The following is a 26,571-nucleotide window of genomic DNA, read 5'->3' on the forward strand; positions in this document are numbered from 1 at the left end:
CTTCCTGCAGACCTTTGCCACTCAACACAGGGATAGCCACAGACTAAGTGTGTGGGGCTTTATGCAATGGAGATATGGACAGCATGCCCATCCCTGTCCATGGATCATGTGCTCAGGAACAATGTCTGAATAGGCCTACAGTGTAATTACTTGGTGACATGGGACTTGCTTGTATCTGGATGGAGTCAGGAGTTTCCCATTGCTGTTCTGCTCTTGTATTCTTTAAGACAGACAACAAAGTTTTTTTGCACAGCTTTGTGAGTGATGTGTCTCCTATACCTTCCATGACAATAAGCAAACATTTTTCAAGTTGAGAGTCTCTTCCATACCTTGGCAGCCCTAGTCGAAGAGAGGCAGAATCCAGGGCACTGGAATGGTCACAATTTTCAGTCTTCAGGTTATTTCTCTCGAGATCATCATCAACACGTAGAGGAGCTTTCGTGTCATTTTGCATCTTGGCACCTGGCACAATTAAGAGATCAGTTATTGTTCATTGATGCAGAGGTTGTGAGCAAAAAGGTACAGTGAGCTTAGAATAACTGACCAAAGTCATCTTATGTTTAGGCTGACATATCTTGCATTAATTAAATGCAATAAAGGCAGAAAGATAAATCCAGCTGATTGATATTTATTTATTTATTTATTTATTTATTTATTTGATGATAACTTACTCATTCCATGGCCAACCAAGATAGTATTTGGTTGGCTGTACTCTGATGCTCCAGGGAACCCTGAACTGTTAATTCCATTTTCTTTAGCCTTCTGTGGAAAAGGGAGAGAAAAAAACCAGGCAATTCAAATTTTGAAATTTGCTGAGATTGCACTATGTTGCAGAGAGACGCTGAGTTTACTGGAAACTTAACTTTTAAAATTAATTCAATAACATGTTCTTATGAACATAAGATGTGACCATTAATTGAACCCTGCTGCCCAAAACCACAGTTATTGCAGCTGACATTGTTTACACTTTGTAGCATTACGCTTGCAGAATATCATGTAAGCCTCTTTATTGCGAAAATTCCTAATTGTCTAAATAATCAACCGCTTCAATCTGTGCTAGTTAAACCTGTGTCCCTCCAGATGCAGATGGACTCCATTTCCCATCTGCCCCAGCTAATATGATGGGAGATGAAGTCCAGCAGCACCTGGAAGGGAATTGTGCTCACCATCCCTGATTTAGATATCCGAGTTTGCCCTCAAACAGAAAATTCCCCAGCAATATCCATAACGAACAGGGGGCATCCCATCCTCATAAAGGTAATGGGACCCCTGACCATGAGGTCCAGTCGTGACTGACTCTGGGGTTGCGACGCTCATCTCGCTTTATTGGCCGAGGGAGCCGGCGTACAGCTTCCGGGTCATGTGGCCAGCAGGACTAAGCCGCTTCTGGCAAACCAGATCAGCGCACGGAAACGCCGTTTACCTTCCACTGGAGCGGTACCTATTTATCTACTTGCACTTTGATGTGCTTTCGAACTGCTAGGTGGGCAGGAGCAGGGACCGAGCAACAGGAGCTCACCCTGTCGCGAGGATTTGAACTGTCGACCTTCTGATCGGCAAGTCCTAGGCTCTGTGGTTTAACCCACAGCGCCACCCGCGTCCCTATCCCATCCTCATACTTCACATTAAAACTTGTTTCTACTTCTCTTGCTACTGTATATGCAAAAAAAGAAGAAGTACCTCTTTAGTAGCACCAAGGCCCATGTCAGAACTTAGTTCTTCCATGGTAGGAGGTTCTAGTTCCTTTGCCCAATGCCTTCCAGTCTCAACGTGGATCTCACTAGATGCAGCCGGCTCTTTTACACCTGGTGGAATATAGCCTAAATAATCCTGATCCAGATCATACTCATCATCCACCAGCATCTCCCGTTCTTCACCAAGATGAGCCTCTGCAGGCTTCAAAAACTCATGCATTTCCCAGGACTCCTTATCAGCATCCATCTCATTCTGTGCAAGCTGAAACTGCCTCCCCAAATGCAGGATCGGTTCATCCACAAGTTCCTCTCTAGAGAAAGATTCAGCTCTGAAGTCCTGCATTAAATAATAATAATAATAATAATAATAAAAATGAAAGTAGAGATTTGCAGTAGCCCTTTTAAAAGAAGGAGGGCGGAGAATTACTGTTTATCATAGTTGCATCCTGGGAACATTTTAGATTTTACAACTATTGCCTTTCTTTGGGGGGGGGGAATCTATAAAACAATTTCACAATATTAGGAAAATGAAACTGTACAATAAAACACATACATAAAGCATTATTTTGTATTAAAAATAACTGAAGTACAGAAGTTCTTCTATTGGCTGAATTTGTAATGAAAGCAAGCTTTGGCGAATTCCAGGGACATGTGGAATTTGATGGGACTGCGGCACAACTCCATGCATGTTTACTTGGAAGTAGGTCCCCCTAGGTTCCTTGCGTTTAATGCCAGATTAAATTAAACGTTTCCATTTCTGTTCAGAGGCTGAAAACTATGGCTGGAATGGAAGTATTCCACTCTGGATGTCACAGCAAACTACAGCTGCTATAAAAATGAGGAAGGGAAACAGAAGCACGTGAACAGAGGAGAAAGTAATGAGCGCAAATATTTGGTTATGATGCAGGACCAGGGCCATAGTATTAATAGCAAGTAAGTCAGAAGATGCTGCAACACATAAGGCTATGGGGCACTGGAGCAAGAAGGAAGCCTATTTTGCCTGAGAGGCTCACTGCAAATTGTTAACCTATATGTAGCCAAAAAAGGTGCTCATTTGTGTTCTACTATTCTTCTCATATGCACATATACTCTATCAACAGAATGTTGAGAGCAACTTGAGGAGTAGAATGGAGCGGGGATGGGGATATCCCTCATTTCCCAGATGCTCCTACCAGTCTTCTCATGCTGTTACTTCAGGAAGGCCTTGAGCCAGCTTTTCATCTGGCTGTTTTATAGTCTATAAAATGAAGTTGGGGGCCAGATCAAAAGGAGGTGGGGTTCCAATTAATATACTATGCTGCAGGGATAGAAAGAGACTACTGTATATGGAAAAGAAGCACAAGGCAATTCAATTTACCTCAGAGTAAATTTACCCTCAAGGCCTAGTGTTATAACTACAACATTCACGAGAACATTATGAAGAACACTGGATGGCCAAGCCTTTTTTCATTCTGAACATACACCTGGAATAGATAAATTTCGCATCCCAAAAATTGCTTGCTCTGGAATAGTGGAATTGATCAGAGTAGATTATTTAGGGATGTGTACAGTAAAGCTATGGTTTTCTCAGTAGTGATTTATGGAAGTGAGAGCTGGACCATAAAGAAGGCTGATCGCCGAAGAATTGATGCTTTTGAATTATGGTGCTGGAGGAGACTCTTGAGAGTCCCATGGACTGCAAGAAGATCAAACCTATCCATTCTTAAGGAAATCAACCCTGAGTGCTCACTAGAAGGACAGATCCTGAAGCTGAGGTTCCAATACTTTGGCCACCTCATGAGAAGAGAAGTCTCCTTGGAAAAGACCCTAATGTTGGGAAAGAGTGAGGGCACAAGGAGAAGGGGACGGCAGAGGACGAGATGGTTGGACAGTGTTCTCAAAGCTACCAACATGAGTTTGACCAAACTGCAGGAGGCAGTGGAAGACAGAAGTGCCTGGCGTGCTCTGGTCCATGGGGTCACAAAGAGTTGGACACGACTAAACAACTAAACAACAACACAGTTGATCTAGAGAAAAGGTTCAATTCCTGATGGAAGCAGGAAACATTTCCTGCTCCCCACCATTTAAAAAACAAAACAAAACTCTATGCAGAACTACTTTAAATTTAACAAAAGAAACAGTCAATAAATACCTTTGGAACTTCAAGGCATATTGATGAGTTCACATCATTGATTGGTTCTTGAAATACAAAACTTTTGGCAATACCCTTGGGATCCACAGTAGAAGAGGTCCCCTGCTGATTATTTCCTCCCTTTAAAAAAATAAGACACTAATCAGGAAAATATAAATGGCCAAACTTTTTGAGAAAGAGAATGGCAAGAAACTAGCTTGCAGAGGGGCACAGCTGAAAAGTAAGCCAGAAGGAATGCAGAAAGTAAACTCAAGAGACACAAGTCATAAGAAAAGTAGAGAGTACAAATTTTATTGTAAAATGTTAAATGTCCTGTTTATACTTGGGCTCTCGGTGGTCTCCTATCCAGGGGACTGACAAGGTCCATCAGTATTTAGCTTGAGCAGTCTACAACATCAGTTATTCCAGCATCACTTGACTGCATTACAAACTTTTAAAACACTTGATTAAAAAGTTAAAGCTATGTAAATATGTTTTGCTTAGGCCCGTGAAAATCATAGATGATGATGAGCTTAGAAACTGCCCTGATGTTTTTCCTAACTTTATTTATGTAGTAACTTACTGAAAGCAATAAACCAAAGTAGAAGAAATAAAATTAGTGCAACATAAGGGTTTGGGTACCATTTTTATCTTGCCCATATGTCTGGCTTATTGGTTGGTTTGTTTTTGCTGTTTTCCTCACATTCCACTATATTTTTCTGTATTCTTATACACACATACATATTACTAGTTTACTGTATCTAGCTTATATAATAAGGTGCAGCATGTTAAAAAGCATCAAATCCAGAACCAATCATATCAGACCCTTTATAAGCAGCCATATGGATGAAGAACATAGAAGATGTACTCAGAACCATAAAGCCAGTAAGTAACCAATAACCAATATGCATATACAGTGGTACCTCTAGATGCGCATGCGCGTGACGTCATTGTGAGCCTCTGCACATGCGCAAGCGGCAAAACCTGGAAGTAACGTGCTCTGTTACTTCCGGGTTGCCACAGAGCGCAACTCGAACGCGCTCATCCGGAAGCACATTCAACCTGAGGTATGACTGTACTGACATTGGCCACATTTAAATGATAAGAGCGCCCAAAGGACCACCTGGTCCAGCATCCTCTTCCCACAGTGGTCAACTAGATGCCTATGGGAAGTCCACAAGCAGGACACGAGAGCAGAGGCAGTCACCTTATTTATTTATATTGGGATGTACAACTGGTATTCAGAGCCGTATTAATTTAACAGCCTTACACTATCTATTTTCTGGCATTTGTAACACTGCCCAGTACTAGTCTTGGGGGGAAACTGTAGAAAATGGTAGCCAAGGTGTTCAGGAAGGGGTGCAGCTTAGTGGTAGAGCATCTGCTTTGTACGCAGAATGTCCTAGATTCATTCCCCAGGCAGAGTTGGGATGAATTCTGTTGGGCTGCTGAGAGTCAGCACTGAACTAGAGGGACCAATGAGCTGACTCGATATAAGGCAACTTCTTAAGTTCCTAGGTGCTTATCACCCTTCCTTCTAAACTAAAAAGCCCCAAATAATGCAACCTGTCTTCATAGGGAACTGGTCTAAGCTCTGTGTTCTGAACCTTTTCAAGCTCTGCAATATCCTTTTGGAGGTGCAGAAATCAGAACTGTACACAGTGCCAAGTACAGTCAGACAATAGATTTGTATAATAGCAGAGTGCTATATTGACAATTTTATTTCCTAAGGATCCCTAACACTGATTTTTCACAGCTGTGCCTTTTTCACAGCTATAGCACACTGGGCCAACCTTTTCACTGAGCTTCCCTGGTCATTTACTGCCAGTTCACAGTCCAGAACTATATATATGTAGGTCAAGTTAATACTTTTTGTACCAATGTGCACTTTATCCTTCCATTGTATTACATATCTTTCCATTATATCTGAGCTGGGAAAGTGTGATTGGAACAAGCCATGGCTTAAAGCTGGCTCCATATCCTGGCTGGTTTGGAAGCCATTACTCACAGTTTCTCGGCTTGAATGTAATGGGAAGCTATGGCGAACTATGACTTCCTCACCCCATTTTGTGCTGGTGCAAATGGAGGAGCAAAGTGGTTGCATGTAGGTGCAGGATGCTCATTCATATCATGGTTTATTTGATCATCAGAGAGTGAACATTATGCCAGTAATCTGTGCAGCAATGCACTTTCTCTATTCTTGAAGAGATTAACCCAAATTGCCCTGGGTCACAGGAGAAAAAGACTACATGAGACATCCTACACCAGAAGGACTTGTGCTACGTAAAAGATTCAGAAGAAATAGCTCAGTAAAAGTGGGCAAGACTGCATGATGACAGGAAAGGCCATTTAAAAAAAAAATTGCCTGGAGAAAGTCAGAATTTTGAATCCTATTAATCCAAAATCATGTGGCTATCCTAAACATAAAGTTCTCAACAGTGGCATCCTCCTTTAATTAAGGAGACTGGTTAAGACATTCCTGTTTGTACACGACTTTGATTTCACTACTGTCTGCGATTTTATCTAGGCTGGCGGCTGCTGTGCTTTAAAATCACTTACGCTGCAAGGTATTGAACTAAGTCAAACCCAGATTAGATCCACTGAAATCAATGGATCTAAGTTGTATATTTTACTGAATTTTCAAACTGCATTGCAGCTAAAAGGGTGATTTCTAAAATAAATGGGAGACAGAAATCCCAACAAGTCTTTAGTATACAACAAGACTCAAACTCTCACTCCAAGAATATCAAAGAAAAATGTTGCTTTGCCCTTCAGCACACCACTTCATAAGATATGCCATGCTCAAAGAACTTAGTGGGTCAGGGTCTGGTCTGCTTCTTGCAAGCCCCAGCTGGGTTGCATAGGAAACTCCACTCAAACTAGTTTTGCTGAATTTGGGAGGTTACATAACATAAGATGACCAACCCTTACCATCAAAGGTTTACAGATCCCAAGGTGAACTTTTCCTGGTGGCACAGATTTCAACACCTCTACAGCTTCTGCCAGAGTAGTATTGTGCAAACACATGTCATTTACAAAGACCAGACGGTCACCAGGGAAGAGTTCGCCACCACGCTCAGCCACTCCATTTGGCACCAGTGAACTCACCACAAATGCTGCCTTGGTTGGATCTAAGGGGTCCTGAAAAATAAGCAAAAGAAACTGTCATTTTTAAATGTAGATAGAAGGAATGCTTCCAGACAAGCAACATATGGTGTATATATATGTCCATCTACAGAAGGCTTCCATTACTATTTGGGCCACAGAGTTGAAAAATCCTAGAAGGAAAAGCAGCAAAATGACAAGGTTTGCCAAATGATAATAAGAATGTCACGAAGGGAGGGGAGAAAGAGCGCAAAGACTAGTGTCAGAGCACATGCATTTCAACAAGGAAATGTGGATATGACTAAAAAAAGGAGGACTGGAAGAAAAACATGGCAGGCAAGGCTACTCAGATATTCTACAATACTGTACATTGTCATCTCCACTAGAAAGGACACATGGCAAACAGATATTTTGGGGAACCAAATCAAGACACCCAACAGTAGACACAGACATTCACCAATGTGACAGGGATAAACAGGGAGTGGTTCTTTTATTCCGTGGAAAGACAAAGGTATAATAAGCAACAGCACCTTGACTTTAGCATGGTTTTCCAAGAACCTAACTGCAACAAAAATGCCCCCTTTATAGTTATTATTTCAGGATAAAGAGACAGTAAAGGGATGTGGAAGCCAAATTCTATTAGTTCTGAGGTGAGTCAGCAATTATCTACCCTCTCCAAAAATAAAATAATAATAAATCTAATTAAGAGCAGAATCGAAGCATACAAATATTCAGGGGATAAAATGAGGAATGCATTTGCTATAACTACGCTACCATTCTCAAGCAGAGGGAGCTCTTGTATAGGAAGAGGAGAGAAGCTACATAATGGGAAAAATCAATCAGCTAGAAACGGCATATTGCTGCACAGAGAAACTGGTCTGTCCCCCAAAAGGTTTGGATGGCAATATAGTTGCTGAAGGAGAAAAACCTACAAATCTAGTTTATTTTATAAGTCAAGCAATAAAAGATTCAAAAGCCACATTTTTGTTCAAAGACCCCAGTTTTTCACCCACAGGGTGTTAATGTATTAAATTAATAAATATATACACAAAACAAGAACACTCCATTATTAAAAATGAAGAATTCGCATTCAGAGCACAATCTAAATCAGGGTGGTCTAACATGCGGCCCTCAATGCCTTTTTTAGCAGCCCCCAACAACATTTCACACACAGAGACCCCTTTAGCCTTTCCAAAGCCAGGTAAGTAGAGTCCCCCTGCCTCCTTTCCAAAGTCTATTTAGCTGTTTTCCAGCTTTGGGAAGAAGGTGGGAGGCCTCTAGGACCCTGCCAGCACCTCACTTAGCCAGCTTTGGGAAGGTAGCACAAGGGCCGGGAGAGGGCTTTACATTTTGGCCCACCTTCCCCCCATCACCCCCACGTAACAAAGCAACGTGCAGTCCATAGGTTCCATGCTGACGCAGGTGGTGCTGTGGTCTAAACCACTGAGCCTCTTGGGCTTGCCGATCAGAAGGTCGGCAGTTCAAATCCCTGCGATGGAGTGAGCTTCCGTCACTCTGTCCCAGCTTCTGCCAAGCTAGCAGTTTGAAAGCATGCCCAAAGTGCAAGTAGATAAATAGGTACCACTGCGGTGGGAAGGTAAACGGCATTTCTGTGAACTCTGGCTTCCATCACGGTGTTCTGTTGAGCCAGAAGTGGTTTAGTCATGCTGGCCACATGACCCGGAAAGCTGTCTGTGAAGAAATTCCGGCTCCCTAAGCCTGAAAGCAAGATGAGTGCCACAATCGCCTTTGACTGGACTTAACCGTTCAAGGGTCCTTTACTTTTTTTTCCCTTTCCCCCCTTTTTTTACTCTTGTGGCCCACTTGGTATGAAAAGTCGAGCCACCCTGATTTAGATGCTTCCAAAAAGTTATTACTTTGGTCCTTCAAGCCTATATCTCACTTATTATTCCCAAATAGTTTCAAAAGCAAATAAAAAGGTCTTAGAGCACAGTGGCATGTTCTGAGTTACCAGTGCTTATTATGTACCAGATTTCATTTTCTTTCTGAACCTGGTGGCAGGTTTTGTGCCAGGACTAATATCTGGGGAAACTCAGCCAGATGGGCGGGGTATAAATAATAAATTATTATTATTATTATTATTATTATTATTATTATCATCATCATCAATATCAGGTGCCCAGGAGCCATAACAATAAGATGGATTTATTAGACCTAAAGTAGACATTTCAGCATTGGCCAACAGAGGGCACTTACAGACCAGCAACAAGATCCATCACTAAATGCATCTGACGCTCTTAGCCAAAAAGTGTGTATGTGTGCAGGGGGAGGATTTATTTGTTTAGCCATCAGATTAAGATTTTTCATTATTATGAAAGGACAGTGGACCATAAGGTTAGGAAACAGCAAGTGAAGGGGCCACTGCTCAAGGCAGTGCAGGAGAAATCAAAACAAGATGGATGGACCTTGGTGGGCTCAGGCACAGGCCAGTGAAGGAGTTAAGCATGAAAGGATATCAAGATGAGCAGTGGAAGAAAGGTAGAAAGGTGTAATAAAGAGAGAAGGAAACAGAAGGAATAGGAAAGGGAACCTAGAGGGCTCTGCTAGGGTATGGTGCAATTGGTGATGGAGCATTGTGGCCACCGCCAACTGGGTCCAAGGGTGGAGCCGGAAACTCGGAGAATGAAGATTGCTTTATTGTTATCCCAACTAGGAAACCCAGCTGACATGGAAGTGGAAAGAGTAGCAATGACTGCAGCTTCAATAGCTAAACGTCTCTGGGGAAGACTCAAGATCCTTGAAGGGCAATAGAGGAAAAGCTGAACTTTATCTGATCGTGACTCTATTCCCAGTCACCCCCAGTGCGGGGAACAAACTCTGTGATAGAGCCCCAGCAATTGTGCCCTCCATTTTTTATTGGGAATTGTCAGTATCCCTCTTTAACCAGTACTTTTTTTCAGCCAGAACTCGACAGAATGGAGTTCCCGCACCTTTCAGGTGGGAGCCATTGTCATTATAGGAGAACAAGGGAGGTGTTTGTGGTGAGTTCCAGCACCTCTTTTTCCAGAAAAAAATAGCACTGATCTTTACTATGTTGAATTGCCCCAGTAAGCCCAGGATCTGGAACAGTTGGCAGCACCTAATTACCGTGGTACCTCAGGTTCCCGACGCTTCAGGTTACAGACGCCTCAGATTACAGACTCCGCTAACCCAGAAATAGTACCTCGGGTTAAGAACTTTGCTTCAGGATGAGAACAGAAATCGCGCTGCCGCAGCGGGAGGCCTCATTAGCTAAAGTGGTACCTCAGGTTAAGAACAGTTTCAGGTTAAGAACAGACCTCCGGAACGAATTAAGTTCTTAACCCGAAGTACCACTGTATTCTGTAACTACAGCTTCACTGAGAACAAGTTCTTGTTCACTGAGAACAAGTACCAAATGCCATTTTAAGAAGCACATGTAAGAAAATGCCACAGATAAGTCAGTTCTTGCCATTTGCTTTCCAACTATATTAGCTTTGGCACTCCTTCGGCTCCGGGTTCAGACAAATCAGCTTTCTGAGGAAAATTGGCATAATGAAGTCACAAAATACCTGCTGCCACAAAAATACCCAAATATAAATATATCAGAACTAACACTGAACAGAACAGCTAACAGGCACCAAAACAAATACATTTTCAGAGTCATTTGTCTGTACCATTTTAAGTTACCACCAGAACACTTTTGCTAGGGTCAGTTTGTGTAAGCCACACATTTTGCACTGCAGAGCCAAGAGAAACACACATCACAGCTCACAAAATGCATTACATTTTGCAAAACATCATTTAGAGAATTAAACTATGAAGTTATTTCTTCAAACTCTGTTGCACATTTTCTATTTTATTCACAAAGCTCCTACCCTTTCTTCATAGAATCCTTTAAACTCTATAATGTTACCAATTCTGCACTGACACAGGGCTGGAGCACCATGAGGCAATTTTAGTTTTTACATGTGAAGTAGTCTTGCAAAAGCACCTGCAAATCATAATATTGCAAGTGACCACATCCTGAATTGCTAGGAAATTCACAGTGGTCACTCCAAAAGTTGTTTTGAAGATCAGCTCCGTGGCTGAGGATCTGCAGTCCTCATCACAGAGCCTGTGAGGAAGGGAGATATATAGGTAGTCAAGGCTCTGTAGCAGCTAGGTCATATTGCAAAGTACCGAAATCTAACAATAAAAATCTGAGAGCATGACACAGAGTCATTAAAACAAGGTCAACACAAGAAAATCACAATCAGCACAACAGGGAGCCAGAGTCGGGCAAAATAAAGCAGTCTTAACAGACCATCTCAAAATCACGAGAGAAATTGCTGACTGAATCTTTCTGGAAAAGGAGTCCCATTATATGGGTACCTGGATTGAAAAGCTCCTCTCCCAGGTCTCCACTAAGTGCACCTCTAACATTGGAAGAGTCATTATCTAAGTCCTACCTACTCCACATGGCTGTTGCAAGAGAGAATCTTTTATGTTGCCCTGAGTTCCTTAGACAAAAGGCAGGGAACAAATGGATTACACTGGTGCCTCAGGTTACAGAGGCTTCAGGTTACAGACTCCACTAACCCAGAAATAGTACCTAGGGTTAAGAACTTTGCTTCAGGATGAGAACAGAAATTGCGCGGTGGCGGTGTGGCAGCAGCAAGAGGCCCCATTAACAAAAGTGGTACCTCAGGTTAAGAACAGTTTCAGGTTAAGAACGGACCTCCAGAACGAATTAAGTTCTTAACCCGAGGTACCACTGTACAAACAAAGCCACCTGAAGTCTCTGGGTGATATTCAATTAAATTGTTGCTCTTGCGCAAGGATTAGCACTAGTGCAATGGAATTTCCTCCCCCTGCACGTACCCAATGCAATTCCCAAATCTGCTCCAGAGGCTTGGGGGAAACCCCAGAACAGATTTAGGGAATATGTTGTAGGGAGGGGGGAAGAATGTGCAAGGAGAAATACTTGCAGTGACAAAACAGTTTGCTTAGTGCTACACTGAATACAACCCATCAAAATTACCCAAAGTAAGGACTGGTTTGCATAAAGACTTCTGTGGTAGCTGCTGTGTACAGTGAATTCCAGCAGCTCCTGCTTACATGCAGAGTTAACTGCATGAAGGCAGACCAAATAAAATACAATTAAAAAATAGCACACTGATCCTCCAATGGTGTTCCATGAGATATGTGCAATGATCGTCAGTGCATAGCCCCTCTCAAGGTAGCATGCCCTCCAACATGCCACATAGGGAAATAGGGACACACATCTTTCAGGGCTCACAGCCCCCCCCAACAGGTGTATTTTGGGGCTGCGCCCTTGCGGAAGCCAAAACAAACATCGCAGTAGATAATCAGAAGCCAGAATGGCTCCTGAAATTCCAGGATGTCCCGCTCAAAGCAGGACAGTTGACGAGCATGAGTTAGACCCAAGGTATAAGACTCTGAGCAGTAACCATATAGAGGCCTTGGAGGAGGATATATCTGGATATATCATATATATCTGGGGCAGGAAAACTGGATCCAGCCAGTAAGCTGCATCCTTAATTCCCTCATTGGCCAACTTTGTTTTTGCTGTTGCATCTCCAAAAGCAAGTTACATGGAATAAACAAGGGCAAGGTCTATCCTGAAGTAGTACATCTCTTGACCACTCTTACTGAAAGATTGTTTTATGGAAAATGACTTTGGAGGAACAGTTTCAATCAGACGCAGATCTACAAAAACGTCTAACCTGCTGCCTATCAGGAAAGCAAACAAGCAAACAAGAAGCCCTCACACTGAAGACAACAGATCTGAAATACAAATTACAGTGAATTCCAACCATGCCTACTCTTCTCCAAAAGTTTGGAATGAGAGAGAGAGAGAAAGGCAGACCCCAAAACCCACAAGGTGAACAGAAGCCAACCCCTCTAGATAAGAATATAAAAGTGCTGATTTACCACCATGACAGTGATACAACCCTAAATTGCATAAATGTATTCAAGTTGTTAAACTGAAGGGTGTTTTAGGAGTAGTGGAAGGCAGCATTTGGAAAATAAAACATGGGTATTTATTGATCTGCAGTGGCGAGTACAGCAATGAATTTCATACGCTTGCTATACATCTGGCATTAATCAAGACTTCTGTTGTAGAAAATGTCAGTAAAGATCCAGAGAAAGAAACTACACAAAGAAGAAGAAAAATAACTGCAGGGAGAATTGGCAAAAATCGTTGCCTAGTCCTAACATTTTTTCTTTCTTTCCTTTTTCACTTGGTGGCCTAAAATCCAGTTTCGATTTGTGGGGTTGAAATAACCTTTTCAAATTTTCTTCATCCACCCTCTTCTCAAACCAAAGACCTTCTAACTGAAAGAAGTATATATACTGAAGTAAAAAAGGATGTCCAAGGAGACACGCTGTACTTTAAAGCAACTCCTTAGGAACAGGAGCCTAATCCTTGCCAAGATTGGCAATCCCACTTGGCCCAACTACAGATGCTTTCGGAAATCATATTTAACTGGTGTCAAAGCAGCAACAATAGAATTATTGGTGTTCCTGTGGCAGATGTTCAAATGCTATTTTAATCTGGTAATCATTTAGACTCGTTTGCTATGGGAGAGATTGTCAACCATGTACATTTGCCGAATGAAATCCCCAAATTCATTCATTCAGAGAACCAACGTATTTGATTTTCACCAAAAAATGTGTGGTTTAAAACTGCTGTTCATGTTACCAATAGTCCCAAGCACAACTCAAGTGAAGTATTAAGTAGTGGCATGATAATGTTGGATTATTGCCGTAACTTATTCTGCAGAGCTTGCCTATGTGTGAGTGTTTATATATAGCAAGCAGTAGCTGCATGGAACACCAGCAAATCAAAGTGATATCTGTCAGTCTTTAAGATTGACATGAGATTTGCAAGCCACCTCCCACTTCTCTTTTAAGATCAGAGCAAAACCGTCTGTCAGTTATGTTTCATTACAATGATGTCACATGATTGACAGGTGGGGAGCCTTGCCACGTGTCAGATTTGGTGTGCACGTCAGATGTTGGTAAGGATCTGACCCAAGGAGCCAAAATGGTTCCCCAACCCTGTCTTATATATCTATCTGTTGGGGGAGAAATCCCACCAAGCTCACTGGGGCTTATTTCCATGTAAAGATGCATAAAGTCTGCAATCTTAGAAAGGGAGGGGGGCAAGTGAAAGCATGAACTGAGCAAAGGTAAGAGACAGAGGATGGTCAGATGCAAAACTAGGCAGGCGGCTTCTGCAACTTTAATTGTTGTATAGAACTGGGAACCTGGTTTTCTTTTCAACCTGAGAAAGTGAGGTATTCATGGGCTATACAGAGCAATTCTCTGCAGGACTATTCAGAAGTAGGTTCAATTGAGTTCCTTGGGGCTTACTCTTATGTAAGCATGTATAAGCAACTCCCCACTTATGTGGTTGTTATGTTCTGGTGCGTGATGCGCATAAGTGGGGAACACCCTCTTAACTCCCTTTAAATGACCTCTGCCACTCCCTCTCCAAAATATTACTCTCCAAAATAATAATAATCCTGTACTAAAAATATCCACAACTGGAATTAAAACTCTGGGGCCGGCAGGAGTGCTGCTGCTGCTGCGCTACCAGGTGGGGAGGCTGAGGGGCCTAAAGAAAACGCCCTGCTGTGCCTCCAGTCTCTTCTCTGCCCTCACTTCAGGCTATCTCTTCAGCTTCTCTCCAGCTCTCTCATTCCATTTCTAGGTATGAATTAAACTATTTAATTATATACACAATAGTGCACAAGTGAAGAGATGCCTGTATATGACCACAGCCTGTTCATAGTTTCTTGGGGAAGTTACTTCTCTCCAAATCCTACCACTCTGCCAAATGTGGAATGGGTTTGTGGAACCATTTTGTTCCAGCTTTGATAGGTTCTGCCTATCATTTGGTGACATGCCCTCTGCCCCACCAGGCCCAATGGGCACCTAGATGTTGCCGCCCTCTCCACAGAGGGCATGTAATGATTAAAACAGCCGTCACATATTTGCTGGATTGTTTCTGAAAGGTGGAAGAAAAAGTACCTGGGGTATTTTCCAGGATAGGCATGACTAAACCAAGTTGGAACATGAGATTCATGAAGTGGATTTGATCCAACATTCACCGGCCACCCTGATCAAAAGCCAGTTTACTCAAGCTACATCAGGACTTTTTTCATACCTCAAGAATAAAATCGCTTTCCACTCAATCCATTTCTTCTGTCTAGAATCAATTCCTGAATATCTTCCAGCCATCCTTTCAAACAGGCTTTTCTAAAACCACCTGCGCCTTTCCTCCATCCAAGCTGTGTGCTCCCTTCAGGCCAAAACTTCCTTTGGTGATATTCCATATCCTTTCCTGGGCATTTTTCTGCCCCTCCCCACTGCAGACCTGAAAAATTTCAGGCCAGCTGTCCTTGTAGAATTTTATACAAATCTAAAACCAGTGGATGAGATTTTTGACATTGCAAACCTAAAGGCAGCCGCGGACACTATAAAACCTGGAACGTTAAGAAGGGAAAGAAGAACGCTTGTTTCAGCTACTGATCCATTAGTTAGTAGCCAAACCTTGGCTCTGAGTTTTATATCCCTTTTGATATTATTCACTTGAGGAAGCCTAGGAAGAAAAAGATACTGCCCAAGTTACCAAATTAGTAGAACCAGCCTGAGATCCCAAGAACATCACATCCCTGATGTGCATCTAGTAGCAACAAGTGCAGATAGACAGGACAGACTGACGGGGGGGGGGGGGATATGGAAGCAACAAATCAACCGCTGAAAAAGGATAAAGGTTAACACCATACATTTAAAGCTCTATTACACAACTTTAAAAGTCCTGGAGAAACCTGGGAATTGTACCTTGTTAAGGGTGCTGGGATTGTGAAGCCAGGACCCTTAACTAATTAGAATTCCCAGGATTCTTTGGGGGAAGCCATGACGGTTAAAATGGTGGTTTTAAATGTATGGTGTGAACGAGACTGGCTTCCATGCTTTAATGGCACCTCTGCTCCTTATGCTAATAATTAATATAAGTAATAAAGGTACCCGTGACAGTTAAGTCCAGTCGCGAACAACTCTGGGGTTGCGGTGTTCATCTCACTTTACAGGCCGGCGGAGCTGGCATTTGTCTGCTTCTGCTGACAGTTTTTCTGGGTCATGTGGCCAGCATGACTAAGCCGCTTCTGGCAAAGCCAGGGTAGCGCACGGAAATGCCATTTACCTTCCCGCCGGAGCGATACCTATTTATCTACTTGCACTGTGAGCTTTCGAACTGCTAGGTTGGCAGGAGCTGGGTCCTAGCAACAGGAGCTCACCCCATCATGGGGATTTGAACCGCCAACCTTCCGATCAGCAAGCCCAAGCGGCGCAGTGGTTTAAACCACAGCACCAACTGCATCCCAATTACATAAGGGCAAAGATGTTAGAGAACTGTGTGGTTAACAAAAAGATTTAAAGCTGGAACTTGGGCAGAGCAAGCAATAGAGGATCTTACCAAAGAGCATTAAGAAACATAAATCAGCCTATTAATAATTTTGCATGCAGAAAAGTTCCAGGTTCAATCCCCACCATCTTTAGTTTAGTGATAGAAACAAGCCCAGCAATGTTTCAAGTATTATTGATTGGTGTTGTATTATGTTGAATGATTTGATAATATACCTGGCTTTACCATTAATCCTACAGCTAAATGCATTTTCCACAGAGCTTAGTTTTCCATACATTAAGGATAGTGCCTTTAACATATCTGATCGGACAGAAACTGAATAAAAACAAATGTGAAGCTGTTAAAATTGTAGACTAGGGAAAATCGTTAGAATTTTAGGCTGGAAACTAAGTGAAAACTTGCCAAACCATACACACAGTACATATCACATTTGTGCGGTCAAAGTATATTTATAAAAAAGCTCATTTATCTTTCCAGTTCTATAATCTTATTCTTGACCAGAGATTGAAACTGCAGTCTGGATCATATCTGATTTCCAAACTTCTAATTTTTGAGGTTTGCTCATTAGAGACTTGTTTTCTTTCATAGACTCCATTTTGTGGAATGTATGGTAAATAATTGATTTTTACCAAGATTACTAATAAGCAAAACACTTGCATACTGTTGGCAAATAGCATCCATTTCTACAGCACCTTCTGTCCAAAGCCCTTTATGAACTTCATATGAAAAATAACTTTAAGTCTACAGTTCAAGTAAAATGAAGTCATCTATGAATTCGCCAGCAACACTACATAAAAGTTAGTTAGGAGGTGAGCTACTCATCCAAACAGAATGGTGGAGAGAAAAAATAAGGGAGCCAGAGAATATTACTCAACCGAGAATTTGGCCAGAATATTAGATTTAACACCATCCCACATTTAATTACCAGGCATGGGGGAACCAGCAGATGTAGGTTTGTGCTGCATCTTGCAACACCACAAAAATCCTGAGTTATCAACTGGCCTATTGGTTCAGTAGATTAAATTAAAATTTATAGGTCACCTAACACAAATAATGCCTCCAAAGCAATTTATGTTATATAGACAAAAACATGCCAAAGAAACTTTTAAAATACATCAGTAAACATAAATAAACAGTGAAGAAACCATCAGCTAAAAGCAAATCACAAGCTCTAAGATGTTAAAACTGTTCCCATTGAAAATACTACAATCCAGGCATAGGGCTACAGGCCTAATTAGGCACAGCATGGGCTCAAATTTAGCCTGCAAGGTCATTTTTCCAAAACCATTGCACCTCTCTCCCTAAGCGGGGTAGAAGCTTCCCAGGCTTTTGGAAGGATGTGCCAGGGGAACATTTGGGGGACTAGTCTAGTCCTCCTACTCCACTGACCGCATACCACTGCTTCTGACATGTCCTGCACCCCCTTCCCTCCCTCACACTGCTTGGGCATTTCCTTTTCCTCCCACCCTGGCTCCTGCCTCACAGGTGGCACCAAACCTCATAAACCATTGGCCCCTTCTCCTGGGTCAGCCTCCACCACCACCCCTGTCTTTGCCACACATTCATCAGGGCCCTGCCAGTCTCTGGCAAGGTATTTTCACCCACACAGAGGCAGAGTTGGGTCACCAGCCTAAGCAGGTAGAAAACATTCCATGGCATGGAGATCACCCATGCCTCCATGACAGCGATGAATCCAGAATTATGCCAAAGCAACCTTCTTTCCTCCTAGAGGTCATGAAGGACCCAGAGTACTGATATAGAAAAGGAGGTCTCTGAAAAAAATGATCCAATACAAAGGAGAGCACATACACATATCTTCCCTTATTTATCAGGAACATGTTTTTTAATCCCTGCCCCTAGCACATCATTCTCTCTTAAGGGAGAATGTTTTGTTTCTTTTTTCTTTTTAAAACACAGTATGAAATGGTAGCATCCTTATCTCTAGAAGTGAAACCCTTTGAGTGGGTAGCTGGTTGCATCCCCAGCTGGGTGAACATGTCAGTAATGGCACATGCATGAAACCCTAAGGTACCATGCACTACATAGCCTGCCACTTCACACACTGCTGATGCCAAGCTATACAGTGGTACCTCGGGTTAAGAACTTTACCTCAGGATGAGAACAGAAATCGTGCGGCGGCAGTGGGAGGTCCCATTAGCTAAAGTGGTACCTCAGGTTAAGGACGGTTTCAGGTTCAGAACAGACCTCCGGAACGAATTAAGTACGTAACCAGAGGTACCACTGTATTTTGAATTGATAGTATCCTATATTTACCATTATTTCTTTTGCCAAAAGAACCACTATCGTGCTCTTGACTTTATCCCCACCCCAATAAATTTGCTAAGCAAATGAATAATGCCGGAGAGCAAAGAGCCTTCAGGAAAACAATCCTTGCCACAGGAATACGCACATTGCAGGCAAGTCCTCATTTTCCCCTGTGTGAAGCTTTGGAGGTCATGCACATAACATGCTGGACAGCCAACTGTCCAGCAACTAAAATTATACCCTAAACTGTAAGAACGTTTCAAATGTTTATGCAAAATGGGGGAAAAACAACTGCAGATTCTTTCTGACATCCCTATAAAACTAAAGCCTACAGGCAAATTATTCCCAAACCACCCATTTTGGGATTCCCTTCGCCTTCCAAAAGCTCATCTGGTATTGCTCACAGTTAAGAGCAGAATACTGGAAAAGGCAGACGAGTGAGGAACGGCTAAGAATTCCAGAAATACAGAAAGCCTCAGATATGGCCTTTGTTCTCCCAGTAATAAACCTCTGTCCTGCTTTGCAAAAGTGAGTTTTACTGTGTGTGATTTATTATGTAATTACAGCAAAGAGATATTAGAGCTCATTAATTATCTCACACAGTATAAAACTTTTAAATTAAGTTATCGGCCATACAAATGTCACAACGGATGCCATTTACTCACTTTAATATATAATGATATATTGCAAATGCTGCTGGAAAGAGCAGATATTTTTTCCAGTAAGCTTTAGAGGCAAAACATATGGTCCACCCTTTCCATTTGGGAAGTTTCTCTGAAGCTACCCTTCCTTCTGTCTAACTTTGTCTGATATGATGGCCCACTTCACACAAACACCACAGCGTACAGACAAAACAGTCTTTGGCTGAGTGCATGTCTGCAGTTGTGCAGAAAAGTCAGAACGAGCCAGCCAAGTTACAGCTTACAAGGTGTGCCCAAAGGGCCAACGGCTACAGTGTAACATAAATAAATTAAACATTTTATGTTCTGCCATGTTTTTCTATTAAACAACCATAGCAATACTAAAATCACCAAAAATACAAGCGCTGCTGAAAACAGAAGCAGAATATAATACTTCATAGCCCTTCAGACTTCAAATTCCTGACCAATCAGCAACATCAACTCAATATCTAAATGTTACAATAGAGTCAGCTTGCATGGAAAACAAGTTGAAATTGTGTGGGCAGCCCTGCTCCTAACAGATATCAATCTGGTATCTGAAGGCAAATACATCTATCATAGGATCTCATTGGGTCTCAAAGATTGCTTTTTAACAGAAAAATAGGTGTCGGTACTAACAATGAAGTTGTTACAGGAAGTGTCACACTTTTTAACAACAACAAAAAAGAGGTGCCAGTACTGTGTACCCTTTAGTACCCTCTTGAAAACATGGGCTATTCATAACAGAGCTGCTCCCTGAATTATCCCAAATCTGGATGCTCAGAACTTTAAGTAGCTAACCGCCATCTTGAATTGAGACTAGTAATCAGCTGAGTAGCTCGTAACATTAAACATGCTTATAGCAGTTAATACCAGTCAAAAGCTATGCTGCTGAATTTCAAATGTGGCTCCATATAGAGCAATTACAACATCTAATCTGGAGGTAACATAAACATCTACAGCAAGGATATGGCTGCAAGGATACACCAAGAATAGTGTCTAACATTGAATAATTTCCCCCCAGTAGTTTCATTTTGTTTTCACTGATTAGCCATTAGCCATGTTCCCCCACCCCCGCCCCAGCTATGCAGTCATGAGAATCACTGTGACTGCATTCATATAGCATCTCCTCCAATAGTCCCTGGAAGCTGGAAAAGAAACATTTTATTCAGAGCCCTGACTCAGGGAAATCCCTACCCTCCAATCATTCCAATTTCCAAGAAGCATCTATGGTCTACTGCTACCAAGACTTCCAGCTGATTGCAAAAACGGCAGCGCCTCAGCAGCGCCAAAGGGCCCTTGTGTGGAAGCAACCTTGGTTACAGACCGGGGGGAGGAAGAAAGAGAAGAGGTTAATAAAAAATACATTAAAAAGCATTTGTAAGAATATGGCTGAGAAGGAGAGAGAAAAGCAGTGCCTGTAATTTTTTGAGAGAAGCTATTATGTGCATTATCCAATATATACACCCAAGGTGGTATCATAGGGTAGACTTAGAGAGCCTTTGCCTATTAGATGCCCTCTCAATGCTTTGGACTACAACTCCCATCAGCCCCTGTTTTATAGTCCAGAACACTGTGTTGGTGAAGGCTGGCTTACAGATTGATGGAAGTGGAGAAGCAAGTGCAAAATACTACAGAGGTCAGGTTAGCACGGGCTAGGTCAGAGATGGAAAACATGTGATCCTTCAAAATGTTGTTGGACTCTCAGCTCCTACCAGTCCCAGTAACCATAGCTAGTGGTGAGTGATCATGGGAGTTATAGTCCAACAACAACTACAGGGCCACAGGTTAGCCATTCCTGGGCTAAGGCAATAATTTAGTTTTCCACGGGTCACTCCAGTCTATTATAGAAGGGCCAATTCTAGTTGCATATATTAATTTGCCCCCCTCCCCCATGGCCTATCAAAAGAGTTACTGTGACTGAATATACCTCATTAATAGATATGCACCATAAAAAGCTTAGTAGCTCAGCAAGGACACACTGCACTTTATAAACCAATATCTTAAAATGATGGAAGATCTAAAATTAAATGGCTTACAGCCCATTTCAAATAATTCAAATTTAGCTGCATCCTATTCCTTGCCAATGTATTTGCATCGGTAAGTAAATAAAAACTGTTATTAAAGCCTCCATTAATTCTGATCATACAAAAATATAAAAGCAAGTCTGCATATTATTGCCCTCTGCAAAGGATAGTAGGTAGCTATACTGTAAACATTTGGGACCCCCTCCTAAACATAAAATATGTCGGGGGGGGGGGACTTTTCACAAGCACGTCTCAAGTATTTGTCTTGAATCCATCCCCAGTTTGTGTCTTATTTTGTAAAAGTATTATAGATTTCTATATCCTTTGACATATTTGTCTTATTAAACAAAAGCATTTAGACAGCACTCATATATGCAATGTGTTATGGCAAAGAGTTACCGGTAACTACATTCCTTAGTTGGAGCCTTTAAAAATATCATATTGATGACATCAGCAGCATACACTATTTTCTATTCCTGGTAAACTTTGCTCAGACAAATTTTAGTTTCAACTATTTTCAAAATGCAACAACTTTCATTTTACACTGACAAAATTGAGTTTTTATGGAGATTGTGCACAAGCTTTCTGTGATTACCAGAACATTCTTTGTTACAGATTTCTAAAAGGGGGACTGTTTCGCTATGATGTTCAAACCTAATGTCGCCATTTCCAGTTCTGAAATTCTATTATTGTCCTCAGTATTTTCTCCTAAATAACACAAAGCTTTCCTTTGGCTTGTATTCTTTCCATAAAAAAATTAACACAATATTCCTTGGAACAGGAAATAAATAACCCAGTTCAAAACTTTTGAGTTTGCTATTGAACTATGTAATAGTATTCTTACAGCGGCAATAATAGTAATTTTTGAAGTGAATATTATACCCTGCTTTGCAATGACCATACAAAGTTACAGTGGTGCCCCGCAAGACGAATGCCTTGCAAGACGAAAAACCCGCTAGACGAAAGGGTTTTCCATTTTTGAGTTGCTTCACAAGACGATTTTCCCTATGGGCTTGCTTCGCAAGACGAAAACGTCTTGCGAGTCTTGTGATTTTTCCCCGCTCCCCCCCCTTTTTCTAAGCCGCTAAGCTGCTAATAGCCTTTTAGCCGCTAAGCCGCTAAGCCTTTAATAGCCGCTAAGCCGCTAATCCGCTAATAGGGTTGCTTCGCAAGACGAAAAAACTGCTAGACAAAGAGACTCGTGGAACGGATTATTTTCGTCTTGCGAGGCACCACTGTACTTTGCACTGAGTCAAGCCATTGGCCTGTCTAGCCCAGTGATATATATCATGATTTGCAACAGCTCTCCAAAGTTTCAAGTAAGGGGTTCTTTCTGAGGCCTGATGTCCCTAAACAATACTGAAAAAAACTACTTAGATAAAGACATCCCAGTCTTTTAATTGTGAATAAAGCAATTTTTCAGACTGAGCTATAAATTGTACGAAGCAATCCAGTCAGGCTCATTAACAGCGGGAGGGAACAACTGAGAGAGGGAGGAGAAAAGGAAGCAGGACTGCAAAGAAAAGTTGATGTTCATTTAGAGCATCACCCATTTCCCCCCAGTGCTCAGCTCAGCTGATCAGTGGGAGGGAATGTTGTGGACCATGTAAGATTAGGCAGTAGGCAAGGGGCAGATCAGGAAGCACATACTGCACACTTCTGAACTAGAGACAGAAGCCAAAGCATGCTTCTTAGAGATTATTAAATCATGGCTTCTTCTTCTGCTTCTGCTTCTTCCTATTATTATTTCACCACACCAATCCATAACAATGGATAGTAGTTTTTATTAGCTATTTAAAAACAGCTCATGTATCTACACAGAAAGTTTTTGAGACTAAAAACAAAATCTGCAAAAGAACCAACTCAGCTCTTTGCTAAGATGCAAAGATCATGTCAACAAAACGTACAGGGAATACTAAGGAACAACCGTAAATGCAATAAGGATCGAAGGCAATTAATCATCACGGATGCACAGCATACCTGGTAGTCCAAAATGCTGAATCCTAAGCCCATCTTAGTGTCTTTTACAAGTTCAATGACATTGACTTCGGAAGACCAAAGTTCTAGCTCCACCTCTTCCTCTTCTTCTTCCTCCCCTGGTTTCACCTGAGAAATAAGATATAAAGCTTTTTTTCCCCTGTTGATAAATTTATCCATCATATGGAAGCTGAAGAGGGTGCCTGGACTAGAATTTAAATCATTCTGTGAAACTAGATATTGGCTCAGTTCACTTAAGCTAAGGTCGCTAACCTTCAGTGGTCGCATTAGATGCATAAAAGTAAAAGGGCACAGAGAGGAAAGCAAAAAATAAAATAAACCTGGTATGCAAACGAAGCTAAGAGTATGGCCTGTGATCTTGAAGGCTCCTGGGTCAACACTTAACTTTGCCAGGAACCCTGTAAGTGGCCACTGTATCTTGCATGCCATCTTCCTCTATAGGATTGTTGCAAGGATTACTATCCGTAAAGTGCTTTGAACGATCCAAAATTCATAGTTTTAAATAGTAAGGGCAAAAGCACAAAGGAACAAGGCCATAAAATATTCAGTCGCATGATCCCACAAGGCTTTCAGTGGAAAAACAAGGGCACTTCTAGTTGGGAGACTCTGAAAGGCAATGCTATGACTCCATACACTGAAAATCTGAAAGAGGTCCCATTACCAAAAGTCTGTATACGTGAAGGTAGACTTAACATGTACAGTGGTACCTCGGGTTACATACGCTTCAGGTTACATACTCCGCTAACCCAGAAATAGTGCTTCAGGTTAAGAACTTTGCTTCAGGATGAGAACAGAAATCATGCTCTGGCGGCACAGCAGCAGCAGGAGGCCCCATTAGCTAAAGTGGTGCTTCAGGTTAAGAACAGTTTCAGGTTAAATACGGACCTCCGGAACGAATTAAGTACTTAACCCGAGGTACCACTGTACAGGGTCAAAAAAGGAAGACCTCACCAAGGCTTGATAAGCCAAAAAGCATAACAGTACCCATGCATGAATTAATTGTGCCTGTTTTGCTCCTCCCCACTCATACTGCATAGAAACAAACCACAATCCCTAGCTTAGTGCTACATTTGAGCCAGGGATCACTTTTGGCTTTGCTCCAGATAAACTGCAATCTGTAGCCAAGGTTTTGTTCTTAGCTTATTATCTGTGATTTATTAGAAGCGAAACAAACTACAATCCCTGACTTAGACGTAACACAATTATTATTATTATTATTAATTAAATTTATACACTGCCCTTCATCACAGCATTTCAGGGATGTTCGCATAATAAGAACAAGGTAAATAGATTCAGAAAGCATATTCTGTGGTACTACTCAGAGACAAATGAATTTATACAATGCCCTGATATCAGCGTAAAACCATTGTTTTAAAAGATCTGAGTGGCCACTGATAAACTCGTAGAAGTATATTGGCACTGCACTGCCAGTTAAATGGAACATTTAACTTAATCACTAAGCTATCCAAAGCAGGACACTGGTACATCAAGAAGATATATCATTATGGAGCCATGGAGCCAGAAGCAAAAGTTTACTTTATTACACTGAAAGACAAGGTCTGTACTTCTGGGAAAAAATTTAAACTCAAACTGTATTCTTCCAGTTTGCATCAGGTCCTTTGTTCACAAGATGGAAGTAATCAGCTAATGGGGAAGCTGAGACTAGGTATAATTCAAAGCTTTTGCTCCCTTATTAAACTGAAGAATGATGAATGGGATGTACACCGTCAGCATGTCGGCCCATTGATTTACATACCTTGTATCATTAGTACAATGATGTTTCCAGCTACCTGCCTAGATAAAGCCACTAGGAGTTTCCAATTACAGTGAAAGTAGTAAAGTCACAAACATGAAATATCTCTCAGGGAAGATGCATTTGTTAAAGTACCGTTGTAGCTTTGGTTCAAAAGCACACACTCAGCTTCATAAAATTCAAGGCAGTGAAGCCTGAATTTCAGATTCTGATCAGATTCATTGTTCACTGAGAAAAGGCAAAAAAGAAAAGAGGCTGTGACCATCGTTTTCTGAACTATGCACAGAAGATATATGACTCCCCTGGTGGAATGTTTGGAACTGCAGGCTGTGATCCAGCAAAGCCCGTGTGGGAGTAGCAAAATGCTTCTGTGCTTGCTCTCTCTTCTAGTAGTAGCTCCTGAGCTTCCTGAAATGCTCTTATAAAGGGTCTCCTCACTTTTTGGATGGGGCTGTCACTGTCACCTAAATGGAACTTTAAAAAATCACCAGTCATTTACACTTTGGATCCTGACACCAGTGTTTGGTTTCCCTTCTGCTTACAAAACACTACAATTGACAGGGCTTTTGCAGGAAAGGGAAGTCACAAGAGTTTAAAAACCAGGATAGAATGGATTTAGAGGGAAATGAAGCAGAAAACTAGAACCCTTCAACCACTTTCTCAAGTCTAGACTGTTTTGGTTGACCTACTATTGTCCTTGATGAGTTTATAGTGCTTCAACAGTACCTCCATTTCCTTCCTCTCCCACATCATCTTTCTTCCATTCCTACTATTGATTCGTCAATCCCTGTCCTGTATTGCAAACACTTCTATACAGTCGTACCTTGATTGTCAAATTTAGTCCGTTCAACTTCCAAAACAGTTCAGAAACCAAAGTGCGGCTTCCGATTGGCTGCAGGAGCTTCTTGCACTCAATCAGAAGCAGCGGAAGCCACGTCAGATGTTCGGCTTCCAAAAAACATTCGCAAACCAGAACACTCATTTCTGGGTTTGCGGCGTTCGGGAGACAAAATGTCTGAGTATCAAGGAATTTGAAAATCAAGGTACGACTGTATTCTGAAAAGTACCTAGTTCCTAGTTGAGCCTAGAGGGCCAGTAAGAAGTAGTTACAATTTTAGACCACTACATTGTTCAACTGCAGCTACCCCAGCTGTTACCACTTGGGCAAGGAGAGTTGCTAGAACGTACATTTCTAGCTTATGTCATGACTAATTTAAAGCCCACTGAATACAATGGGGCCACATCTGGATCCAACCCATTATCTTCCAAAAGTCAAGGTACATCTGTTGGCACCCCCCTCCCCTTTTCTTTTCATGTTTAAAAATGTTATTGCTTTACCTTTGGTTCTGGAGAGCAAGCAATAATGGCTGTGGGCTCGTCCACAAAGGATTCTGTCCCATCATCAAACAGGCGCCGGCAACTAACCAGGGTAAATGGAGGAGGCACTTCCTTAAGAAAAGAAACTGCCTCACGGCGGGATTTTCCATAGAGCTGAACACCGTTTACCTATGACAAGAAATGAGAACATACATGGACTTGAAG

At 41.8% G+C, this 26,571-nt stretch overlaps 1 protein-coding gene across 12 annotated transcripts in view; it reads right to left on the reverse strand.

Moving 5' to 3' along the window:
• Positions 1-26,571, reverse strand: part of PATJ (PATJ crumbs cell polarity complex component) — a 150,872-nt gene that overhangs the window by 99,291 nt on the left and 25,010 nt on the right. For 7 of the 12 annotated variants that reach the window (XM_077928674.1, XM_077928677.1, XM_077928672.1 and 4 more), the window contains exons 16-22: positions 26,368-26,535; positions 23,259-23,384; positions 6,736-6,945; positions 3,826-3,945; positions 1,681-2,031; positions 672-762; positions 330-462 (exon numbers count right to left, since the gene is read on the reverse strand). In XM_077928674.1, coding sequence (XP_077784800.1) covers positions 330-462; positions 672-762; positions 1,681-2,031; positions 3,826-3,945; positions 6,736-6,945; positions 23,259-23,384; positions 26,368-26,535 — 1,199 coding nt within the window. The remainder of the gene's footprint in view (positions 1-329; positions 463-671; positions 763-1,680; positions 2,032-3,825; positions 3,946-6,735; positions 6,946-23,258; positions 23,385-26,367; positions 26,536-26,571) is intronic. The other 5 variants (XM_077928679.1, XM_077928671.1, XM_077928678.1 and 2 more) reach the window with 3 other exon arrangements.

The sequence above is a fragment of the Podarcis muralis genome, chromosome 5 (genome assembly GCF_964188315.1).
Source record: "Podarcis muralis chromosome 5, rPodMur119.hap1.1, whole genome shotgun sequence".
NCBI lineage: Eukaryota > Metazoa > Chordata > Lepidosauria > Squamata > Lacertidae > Podarcis > Podarcis muralis.